Source organism: Amphiprion ocellaris, chromosome 10 (assembly GCF_022539595.1).
Source record: "Amphiprion ocellaris isolate individual 3 ecotype Okinawa chromosome 10, ASM2253959v1, whole genome shotgun sequence".
Lineage (NCBI taxonomy): Eukaryota > Metazoa > Chordata > Actinopteri > Pomacentridae > Amphiprion > Amphiprion ocellaris.
The window spans coordinates 6,002,713-6,015,331 of record NC_072775.1 but is presented as its reverse complement, the minus strand read 5'-3'; the positions used below and the strand labels follow the sequence as shown (position 1 = coordinate 6,015,331).

The following is a 12,619-nucleotide window of genomic DNA, read 5'->3' as shown; positions in this document are numbered from 1 at the left end:
CACAGAGTAAACATTAATTCATAACTAGACACATTAAGGTGTCAGTAGGATAAAAGAACCATGATTCAGAGCCTTAAAAGGTATTAATAATGTAAAACTAGCAATTAAAAGTCAGTTGACATTGATTTTGTTGTTTTTCATTTTCTCAAGGGATCACATATCTATGTTTATTTCACTGTAATGTAACACTGTTTCCTTCATAAAAACTCTTCAAGTGCAGCAATAGATGTAACTGTTTCTCTTACAGCTTTAAGTGCAGTAACATAATATAGCACCCTGATTCTTTATAACTTCAAGACACTGTATGTGTCCTACAATTGGGTCCATTATCCATCAGGCCATATCTGTGCATGGGAATAGTGTGTAGTATATTTTATATCTTTATTTGTGTCTTTATTGTAATGTTGTATTTCTTGTCTTATTACATTTCTAGCCGATAAGCTGTGAATTTACTTACTGGGGGAGAAAGTGTTGTCTTATCTTGTATTTTTATTTTTCTTACCTGAGGTTTCCCATCAATCTCTGCAGGGTGTGAAAAAGAAGAATAGGTTCATGTTGCCATGGAGTGTATGTTTATTTATATGTTCGTATTTTAGTAAATTTCCGTCGTTAAATGTGATGCTACCTTAAAATCTACCAGTTTCTAAAACTAAAAATAGATATCTGATTAATCATTTACAAACAAGTCATTGCAAGTCCACATGCAACTGTTCAAGCATTTATCACCTGTGGGGCTCCATGCAACAAAAAAGATTCAATTTATTATGGCCCATAGGTGCGTTTAATCATGACAGCGCCCTCAAGCCACTGCCATGATTATGGCAGAGTGAAAAAGAGGAAGTGATGTGATTGGTCAACAAAACATTGGACTTTAATATAGGAAATTGCTGCACCTACAGTCAGTATTACTTGACCAAATCATATCTGTTTCTATGACATCATGCAGTTAGATTTTTTTTTATTTAATCTAACCATGACAACAAAGGACCACTATTCATTTCCTGTTTCAAGTAGAAAGTCACCATTTGTTTCAACCATCACCGTTTCCCTTTAACCAAGTGTGGTTTAGCTGCCTTGCATTACTCAGTGGGGCTCTCATTTCTGCCCCAAGAAACCCAAGTGGGTCAATCCAGCTCTGTATGTGACTTCCTGTAAGCACCATGCTGCAGTGTGGACACATGGAGGAAGCATTTGAAAGAGGGGTCAATCTGTATGGGTTTTTCAGGGCCAATGCTGATGCAGATTATTGGTAATCAAGAAAGGCTAATAGCCAATATCTGGAACCAATGTACATTACATATAATGATTTAACAGCATGTGACAGCAGCGAACCTGTCATTCATAACTAGGCAGGGATTTATTCTTGTTCACTGCAGAGTAATGACAGACAGAGAGAGGCGGCTGTGTCAGCCTAATGCATTTAATTTAGCAATAATCTGTCAATAATTTACCAGTACTGATAACTAGTAAAATGCCAAATATCAGCCACGATAACTGGCCAGGCCAATAAAAGAATAGAATAGCTTCATTGTCAATGTACACAAAAATTGTACCACAAAATTGGTGGGAACATCTCCCCAAAGTGCACTTAAAAAATACAAATATGCAATATGCATACATAATAAGAGTGATAAATAGAAAGAACAAAAAAAGTCCAATAGAAGTCCACATGTACACACACTCATGTTGCACTGTCCCATGTTTGGCCAAGAGAAAATTGTCCAAAAGTATCCGTGGGGGTTACTCCATTGAGTTTAAAAGTCTAATTGCCAGGGTGTGAGAGGTCAGACAGGATCTTCTTTGTTTAATTAACAATTCTTTTCATCCAACAAAGTTAGTAAGGATGAGTGTTATCGGTTGTAAAAACACTCATCCTTACTGACTTTGAAGAATTGTTAATCGAATATAAGAAAGTGACAAAGTGAACATAATCAATCTAGGATCTTCTTTGTCTTGCTGAGACCGCTGGAGTTTATGATATCTTCCAAGGAGGGCATGGGGTGATAAGGTCAGCACAGAAAATAATAATAAAATGTTCTATCCCTAATTTGAAGGTGGCAGAAGAAAACTGTGTCTTTCTTTCCACCACTCATGTTTTTCCTTTTTGTTTATGCACATGTAGATGGACAGAAGGACATAGAGGAGGAGCTGACAACAGGCCTGGAGCTGGTGGACTCCTGCATCCGATCGCTCCAGGAGTCGGGCATCTTGGACTCACAGGACACCTCTACAGGAGACAGTAAGATCAATGTTATGATGAAGAGAGCAGTGTTTTAGAAGGAGGATGAGAAAACTTTCTGCTGGTAGTTGTCTTTGCTAAGACAGCCAAGAATGATGGTTCATAGGAGGGTAGGTAAAATGCAATCAAAGACCAGCAGGACTGGATGTTCCCTCAGAGCTGCAGTTTCCAGGTTTTGGCTAATTAACCTGTTGTATGTGGGAGAAATCACAAAGAAAAATTCAGCTGCCAGTAAGATACCAGTTTGCAGAATGTCGTAGAAAGGAGAGTGATCAGTCCTTCCTTTAATAAATATTAAAATGAGACAATTTTTAATCAAGTCTGTGAGATCACTTTCTTAATTCAAGTACTTGTCCTGATTAGCATATCAGCACCTAAATACCGAACAAGAAGCAGTCTTTCATCAGATTTCATTACTGTGGAAGTGTGACTGGTGCAAATGCAGAGATTTTAAGCATGAGAATGGTAATCCACGAAATCCATATCACTTGTATTCTAGTTTATCAAGGAGCTTTTCTTGGATTTTCTGTTGATGGCATTTAATTTTCTGCAGTTTACACATATTGCATCTCGCCTCCATGTTTTTAACTGTAGCTCAATCTAATGTATATTCCTTTGTTGTGGTTTCCATTTAAAATGTTCCTTTGGATAATACACACAGGAATCTGCTACCTCACCGTCTGACCCACAGGCCGTTCAGTTTGTAATTACTTACTTTATACTGATACAATGATGCAATCCAGCATTGTGTTGTGCTGCCATTTATAGGTGCTATGGATATTCTGTGGATTTTATCGGTTTTTCCAGTGGAAGTTGACATGTATAGGCAGGTTTCGTCTGTTTCCATTAAAGTGTTAGATTCGAAAGCTTAGACCATGACGTTGACTCCAAGTGCGCCAAAGCAAAAACAAATATTAGTTACTGGATGTAGCTCCAGGTCTATGAGAAAAATCGAAAATAGAAAAACTGAGGTTTGTAGCCGAATTGGTGAAATTTACATTGAAGACTATGGTGGTGAACTATGAAGAAGACTGTAAGAACTTTGAGAAGGGGCTTGTAGTCTTCTCAGGGTTTAACCAGTCACTGTCCAGACTCACCTAGAGGTATCTATCCTGAAGTGGGTACTTTTTTCTGCCCCGAAAACACTCCTGAAAGTGATTTTACAGGAGCAAACCTTGCAATCAGAACATGCATAAAGGTTCTGGCTGACCATAAATGGTCCACAAGATCCTGCAGTGAAAAACGGCCTGATAGCTGAACAGACAATGTTTTTTTTTCCTCTTAAAAGAGAGTGCTCATCTAAAAGAATATAAAAAACATGTGCAAGCATGTTAAGAAAATATTATCTCAGATGTTAAAGCTCTCCAGAGCTGAGAGGAAGAGGTAGAATTGGGCGATAAATCTTTTTTTGTGGGTTCATCTCTATTAACAAGATCTTTCACATGAGATACAGTAATTTGATCAATGGTTATTGTAGCGATTTTATTTAGAGCAGCTTTATAAAGTGCTTAGTGGGCTAAGAGGTGGTGAAAGAACAACAGGTGCTGTATTGTTGGTTTAATTCTAGAGAGCAAAGTGGTTGTTTAGAAGAGCACTCTGGGAGTTCCTAAACACCTCCCAGTGCCTCCCTGCTCCACTCTCATTGCGCATCGGGTCCCGGGATGATACCCTCGTTTTTTTTCCTCTACTTGACCCCATGGGAGAGAGGTAGCTGTCAGGAGACATGCTGGGTTGTGCCAGTAGTTTGATATGCTAATCCACCCTTGCTGAGGTGTCAGCTGGCCTGCTGTTCACAGTGCAAAGAGGAAGGCTCACACACAAACATGCAACTACTGTAAACAGCACAGGCACATAAAGCCAGAACTGGGTGCACATAGACAAGAATGCACATGAAATCACACACTGACGCAGAGAAGAAAAACACAGAAAAAGCATGCATGCATTGGCTGCTAACAAACACATGCACACTGCCATGCATGAGCGCTCGCAGCTACACGCATGCATGCAAAGCTAGAAATGGTAATGTTGTTTGGTATTTAGAATATTTAAATATTTATCATGTCACTTACGTAACCAAGTCCAAAACACAAAAGAAAAAAGAGACAATGTGGAGGCCAGACAGAGACAGATGGATAAAGACAGTGAGGAAGAGTGGGTGAATAAAGAAGAGCAACAAAGACGCAGTCTGTGAAAAATATAGCTTTAGCTTTAGTCAACCATTTACTGCACCCCATCTTCAAATAATAGCAATTAATTATAGTTGTTAGCAGCTTTAAGTAGAAACAGCAGACTGGTGAAGATTTATGTAAAGAATGGATCAAAAATAGTCCTTTTCTGCTCTAAAATGAGGTCTAAGCTTTACCATTTCCTAATGACTAATGCTACATGTCCACTAGATGCATTTTTTCCACATGTAAACATCTGAAAATCACCCGCTTGGTGGGCGTGTACTTGAGGTCAGTAGTCGGTGTTCAACTCCTGCAGACCTTCTTCTCCACCTATCCTGGCTGCCCCTGTTTGGGCAAACGCATTGACTTGGGTCTGCTCCTGGATTTCAAGCCGGACCAACATGGCGGCTTGGTCTCAAACTTTCTCTTTTAATACAAAAACAGTTCAGCAAAAAGTATTTCTGAAAGCTTATGAGGAGAGAAATAACCTGTGCAGTTGCTGAATCTGTCCTCGTTTTAGTTGACCGGCTAGTTTAGACGATTGATGAAAGTTTTGCGATGCGTCGGACCTCCACACTCCACATCAAATTTGCAGAAAGTAGAAGTGGAGTCTACTTTATGCAAATGAGCTGCAGGAGATGCACCGTATCGCAGCTTGAAACGCCCCGCAACCGGACCACCATGCAACATGGTGTGTTTCAAATAGACAGTGAATGGGATGTGGGAAATTGCTGTGTCCAGTGGACACGAACCTTAACTAACATCATATGGGATGAATGCAACAGCTCTCACATTTACGATATGCAAACCTTCTAATCATTGGCTGCTGTCTGTCTTCTCATGCTTCTTATTCTACTGGAGACTTCAGCTGTTTTCAGCAAACACTAGCAAACCAAAATAACCCCAAATGTCAGTAGCATTTCTTCAAAGACCGCCCGACTACCTGCCAACTAAATTGTTTGCTAAAATCACCATTATTTCCTACAACAGAGAAGTGTGATTTGAACAAACTGTAATAATGTTGAGTGATGGTTCTTTTACTGCAGAGTTGGAGGCTTGTTCAATGTAGCACTGCATCTATTAAACTGCAGAACTGCATTATCTTTAACAACACACTTTGGCTGATGTTAGACATTAGTGTTTGCTTGCTATTGCCTTTTATTTTTTGGACTTTCTATCTGAGCTGTCAGAAAAAAATACATTCCCAGTCTTAAAGCTTAAGTAGGCAACGCACTGTGAAGCACTTTTTGTTAAACTTGTTAAAAGTCTTGTCAAGGACAAACTTCTTCAGTGTGCCAGGAAGCTTCAAGTCCTTCACAACACTTTCATTCACTTAAAAACTTTACTAAACTTTTCTAATATAAAGCTCAGTAAGTATCAAAAGTGCAAAGTAAAACCTTAAAAAATTAGAAACAGTAAATAGATTTATTGTAATTTCAGCAAAATACAGCAAACCAAGGCTGGTTCATGAACACAGACACTGATTCTGAGTAGAAAATCCACATTTTATAGACCCTGATTGACATTTGCCCCATTGGGTTAGTTTTTAGGAACTTTCATCTATTTCTACTATTGTCTTTTGGTTTGTCATTATATAAGCATGACCTTATGGTTGGCAATAATTTTAGGTATTTTTTTCTCAAACATAATTGTGGCAAATTTTGTCCAGTTTAACAAATGAAAATGCACAGGCCACATTTGATGTGTAGAATTTGCGATTCTAAATGTCAATGCCATTTTGTAGTAGAGTTAGCATAAAGGCCAGATAAGAGGCTATTCCAACTGATTGTATGAATATAAATGTATGGACTAGACGAAGGACTGCACTAAAGACTGACCTTCATCATGGTTGGCAATGTTTTCATCACTATGTAGAGAAATTACCATAACTTAATATAGCGTGTAGTGGACATGGACACATGGCAAATTTCCATCATAAAATGGGTCTGTCAGAAGAAAAAGGAAAGAAAAACAGGAGTCTGAAACCATGCATGCAAAGAAGTCTGTTAATGTGCTTTTTTGTTTCTTTAAAAGGTGATTTAGTTGAGGGAATTCCTAACAGTACATTCATTGAACTCCTTAGATGTGACATATTTACATCACGTTCCCAAGACATGAGTAGCTGATACCACTAAATTCCTGTAATCATCGTAAGACATTTTTATGTCTTCTGCATGCAAGCTAACAATCATATGGGATGCATAGCTTTTAGCACAGTGTCATATATAAGATAAAACTTTGTGCACACTACCAGTCAAAAGTTTGGACACACTTTCTCATTCAGTGGTTTTTATTTAATTATTTTCTGCATTGTAGATTAATACTGAAGACATCAAAACTATGAAAGAATACGTATGAAACAAGAAAAGCATTCAGAGAGCACAGTACTCTGCCAAGGCTGTTCATTCCCCCATATGGCATTGTCAGAAATGCAGCATTTTTAAAAAATGTTTTCTTTAAAGAAATGCAGCGTTTGTTTATTAGTTATTGATGATCAGAAATCACAGCACCATAGAATGTGGCCATTTAATATAGATGTACCCACAAACAAAATGACCTTACGCTGAGCACAGGCACGTGTTATACATGTGTACGTCATGTATGGCTACTGAATTGCATGACCTAAATATGTAGCAGGTGGTTGGAATTTGATGGGACTCGGAAACACCCCCACAATTTAATCAACTGTTCCTTGTATCATTTCTGACGGATAAGTCCTGATAATTAGACAGTGGTCGATTTGTAGTAGGATCGCAATCATGTGATCAGCAGGCAACTGACGTAGTGTTCACTTGTTGTCATGGTTACAGTGATGCTGTGACGCTATCTCACAATGATACAGAAATCTTTAACAAATCTGTGGATCCAGACTATAAGCTGCATCACGGCCAACATCTAATCACTTGGTCTTTGTGTCATTTCTGACCTTCCCTGAAAATTTCATCCAAATCTGTTAGTCCGTTATTGAATAATGTTGCACACAGATGGAAGAACAGATGGAAGAGCAAACATACGCCTGTCATCACATAACTCCGCCGTATTTCTTGTCGGAGTAATTATGTTGTATTTTTACATATTTACAAGGTAGAAAATAGTACAACTAAATAGAAAGCATTGAATGAGAAGGTGTGTCCAAACTTTTGACTGTTAGTGTATTACATATATTACATGTAATGTATGTAGTTGTCAAGGAGACTCGTTGACAAAATGACCTAGAGACAACATTTTCCACTAACGGAACTAATATTAGTTTAATCTGCTAGTGAGTTACAGGTGACAGAATCTATAAGTCTTCCACAAAAAAACAAAAGAAATAGCAGGATGCTTCATCTACTGCTGAATCAGGCACCCACTGGGTCAGAATTATGAAGTAATCTCAAGGAATAAATTCAGGTTTTGTTTTAATTGCGGCAAAGAAAAAAACAAGCTAAAGGGTTTAGCTGGTTAAATGTTTCCATTTGCAACACAAATATATGAGCAACACACAGAGTGAAATGCCAGCACCAAAACAAGCATTACAAACACGTACAGTGCAAATGAAGAGATAAATGCACACATCTACAACAAACACACACACAAACACACACACAGCAGCAGCATCCAATGCCTCGATGAAAGCTGCAGAGCAGATTAGTGCGACACAGCAGCAGAGTACACCGACTGTCCTCGTGCTTCATGCTGCTTCATGCTGGTGAAGCTTTCCAGGGTGCATGTTAATCTGAGTGTTTGTGACTACACCTGGCGTTCAACATGCATCTTAGTTGAGCCGATCACAAGTGGACAGCTAAAAGCACAGCTGCAAATGCTCCCAAGTAGTCAGATCAGATTTGGTGGTTTATTACAATCAAAATGAAATATTTGTTCCTTTTTTGTTGTTGTTGTTATATTATTAGCCTATATAGATTTGCTGGAGTAACAAGCCAGGCAGCTCCTATAGCCCTTTTCCACTCCAAACCATGTGTAAGAAAATAAGGACTAACAATTGAAAGAGTTTTTTAAAAAAATCATATCTTATGTTGTCTGGGCAAGCTCTGCTGCATGAATCAAGCCTTTGTTTTCCATCTTTTAGGACAGTGAACATGGTACATAACATTTGGATAGTTGTGACACTAAACCTTTGTCCCATCTAGACATGTCAAGAATGACGACAGTAACTTTATCACCTCTGTAGGCCAGCGCCATTAAGTGGAACTGGGTGCAAGCCATGTGCTGGTACTGTTAGTTACTGTCTTTCTACATCACACAGGTTACCCACAATGCCCCTCAAAGCAAACGGCTCTGCCATTAAAAAATCCTACCTCAGGTTTCAGCTTGTTTCATCAGTTATGAATGATAAATGACTCCCCAATTCTAAAAATCTGAGTTGCATCAAGGATCTGTGACTGGTGCTTCAAAGCCTCCATTTTTAGGGAGCAGCCCTACACCTCTGGGGGTGCATTGAAATCTGGTTTCTTACACTACATGTGGAGGTAGCCACATTGGTGTAACACTGAAGGACCACCAACTCAACTGAGGTTCTTTGCGTAACTGGAAGGATGTACTCATTCACCAGCGATGAATGGGAAATGCATTCCTGCCTCCTGCCATGGAAAAACAACACATCTGATCTTAGTAAACATAAATAGTGCATATGCTTATTCGTGTATAGAGTGAATGAATCGAAATCTGATCACAAGTGCTCACTCAAGATGCATGTGGAGCTATATTGTACAGCCAGGAATGAAAAGGGTCTACGTTTGGACTGTGCAGTTTTACGTGTGTTCCAGTCTACCACATGCCTCCAGTGGTAATCTAAAAATAAACAACTCATGAAATATTAAAATGTGTCAATCGCGAATGCTGGTCACGAAGAAAAAACACTCAACTTTTTTTTTGTGTCTGTGTGCGTGACAGAAAAATAGATGAATGGGCTCGAGCGAGTCTATCCAGGTCAGAAACGCGCACGACTGCATGCGCGCAGGTAAAATGCAGATGTGGCGTTTGTTCATGCATGAGATCGCGGGGCATGAGGGAGCCAAGCATTCCTGTGTGTGTTTGTTCATTCAAGTCTGAATAGATATTAAAATGCACAAGTGGAGACCTTCTTATGACACCCCATTACTTCTAATACACCAATACACCCCGATCTGGCTGCACAGTCACTCACATCAGATGGATTCAGTGGAGCCTTCACTATTTGCCATCTGAGTGATAATGTATTTATGAGGCCCCCTTGCTTCCCTAAAGGCTCCACTACCCATATGAAGCACACCTAAAGTGGCAAACAAAAACTGTGGAAAACATCCCCCGGCTTTGTACGCACACATCTGTGTGCGAGAGAGTGTGTGAATCCATCTGAAACAGACCCGGAGAACAAATTCCTCTGTTGCATGTTGTTCTTGTTCGCCTGTGTGTATCCGACCAAGATGAGCCTATACTGGACACCGAGGCCTTGACCTAGTAAACTCAGCCAGCACCCTTAGCTTAATATCACATTTTAAATAATGCAGAATCACCAGCTCCACTGCCTACAGGAGCCACTCGCCGTACTTTAAAGTGACTTTTCACTTTGGTTGAGTTTTATTTTCAAATGCTTTTATCCAAAGTGACTCGTTTTGCCGTCAGCTGTTGACTTTATCTGTCCCGTGCAGTGGATATTGACTGCTGGCACTAGGATTTCTCGCTCCTTTAATAATCACAAAGTTTCTTTTTGTCTCATGAGCTGTTCCTGGTGTGATTCTCAGACTGCTGGCAAAAAACTGACATCGGCAGAGATTAAAGGGACGGGCACTGTTGACAGAGGACAGCTCAAGAACTGTTTTGAGAGTAATAAATACTGAATGTGAGGAATTTATAACACTATGACCTGATATAATACAGTAAAGTTATTATCTAGTGCAGTGAGATGTTTGCCAGAGAGGCAGCAGCAGAAAAAGTGGCTGCGGTGTATATCCATTGGTTTCTGAATGCATGCATTAGCGCAGCTACTGGGGGACATCGGATTTTAGAAAACATTTTGTGTAGAAAAAAAAGGTTTATTTCTGTAATTAAAGCCGTTTATTAGGCCCATCATTGCTATCGTCACTGAAAGTGAATTAATCAAGTGTGCATCAAAAGTTAAACAGCACTTTAATAAGAGGGATGGGAGAGTTTTGTCTCTCGCTCAAGCAGCTCCCGCCTTCCTGTCCTCCTCAAATTATTCAGATAATTTCACTTCACACTTTATGGACCATGCGGGCACATTCACAGTTTACTGTCTGCAAAACACTGTGTGCTTTACAGACGCTTTGTCATTATGTTACATGTGTTTAAGCTGCCGTTTGCGTGTCGCCCTCCAAGCATGTTAGCATGTTAACAGTGTTAATTAAATGATCCATGTGCAACTGACATGATTGCAAATCCTTTAGAAACACGAACGAGGCTGCATGTACAATTTAGCAGTGAAGCATTTTATGTCGTTGTGCTTCAGCTTTGTGTGTATATGTGACCCTATTGTCGACCTCTTTAACTCTGATCTAAGGCTAGTTAACTCTCCCTCCTTTTCTCACATCATTAACTCACACCTGTCTGGAAAACGCGGACATGGGTGCTCGTGCATGTTTTTTAAGACAGTAATGACAGCACTCACCTGTCACTCAAAGCAGCCATGACCTAAATTATGCGTAATTTTTCATGTAAATACACTTTAAATAGGTGAGATATAAAAACTTCTCTCCTTCCACAGTTGTCAAATAAGGATATTAGCTATAGAGACTTAAATCCTCTCTTGTACCAGGCTGCAAACACGTTTAATTCTGCTGTAAAGTAAGGTATTTTAAAATGGAGGTTTATAAGGTTTGACTCGCTTTGTCACCAGCCTCAAGAGGCCGTGTGAGGAAGTGCAGGTTTGGGCACATTTAACCTGAGAAACTGAACTTGGTGTGTTACTTTTGCACTGATGCCGATTAATAAGGAGTTCAGTATAGTGTAGCAATGCAATCTGCTAATCTGTGAGTATTTTAGCTAGGTAGAGTTTCATGTGTCCCACAAATGTTCATTGGTATTTTGTTAAAACCCCACTGTATCATTAACATGTGCAAACAAAGTTAATTAGATTTAAAAAACAAAAAAAACAAAAACATTTTTGACTCACTACTGTGTCCTGCTACTGTTCTATATCATCTAGAGTTTTTCAGATAATTCCACAGAAGCTTTTTTCCTTTCTGGCAAGATCTTATTATGCATATAGTCGGTGTTTTTCAGGGACCAAAGCCACTTTAATTTGTCAGTTTAGGCGTTTTTGTTAGCGGTGGTGTTGAAGAGGTTAATCAGTTCCAGTTCCAGAGATAAATTATTCTACTATAAAATGACATTTGAATATTCGACAACAAACTGATCCAATGTTCCTAGTAAAAAATAAATTACATCTATTTTCACACATTAACTACTGTCACAAATGATAATGGGCCATTGTTTTAATTGACTTGAATAGGAGAGCTGGGTGTTACTGAGAGTCTGATTAATAACACGGCACTTTCAGATCCTGAAAGTAACGGTTCAGAAGGTGCTAAATTAGATTTCTTTTGTGCCATAAAATGTCAAAAGTTACATTTTTAATCATGAAAGGTCCTAAATTTTTATAGCAACTCATCAGCCCACAGGATTTAAAGACAAACTTGCTTTTCTTAAAGTTTTTTTTCTCTTTTTCAGAGTGTAGACATTTGGCTGGGCTCTCACAGTGGAACACATTTTGATTGCTGTAGATGAAATATTGTATATGTTTCTGCATTTGCTCTGCTTTGACAGCGCCATTAGACGTTCTTTGTTAAGGCCTTAAAAGGTATTTATTCTGAATCAAATACGCTGTAGAAACTTAAACTACTGACTGGTTTGATTGCTCAGCAGCTGCTAGCGGAATGGTAGCTCATTGTGCTATTGGCCAACTGGAATCTGGCCGGCTGATCTTTGGTAGGTTTGGAGGACAGCCTGCATGTTAAAGTGAAAGAGCTAGATTTGTGTTAACAAAAGGAGCTCAGCTAGTACGTGTTTCTTAGCAGCATTTCACTGACTCTATAGATTTACTGCAGTTTGACAATTGGACAATATGAAGTGTAAATAATGAGCAAGGGACTAAGCTAAGAAATGGGCAACAGCATAGTACATGTATCTACATATGGAGGAACTGTTTGGGTTTTGGTAGATATTTATGTAATTATTATTTACCCAGAGTGAGGCCAACTGGAGAATACTAGCT

The 12,619-nt window shown here is 39.1% G+C and overlaps 1 protein-coding gene across 8 annotated transcripts in view; it reads left to right on the top strand.

The window, feature by feature from the left end:
- LOC111580727 (catenin delta-2-like) overlaps positions 1 to 12,619 on the top strand; it is a 191,691-nt gene that overhangs the window by 127,596 nt on the left and 51,476 nt on the right. For all 8 annotated transcript variants that reach the window (XM_055014457.1, XM_055014463.1, XM_055014461.1 and 5 more), the window contains one exon: positions 2,123 to 2,239. In XM_055014457.1, coding sequence (XP_054870432.1) covers positions 2,123 to 2,239 — 117 coding nt within the window. The remainder of the gene's footprint in view (positions 1 to 2,122; positions 2,240 to 12,619) is intronic.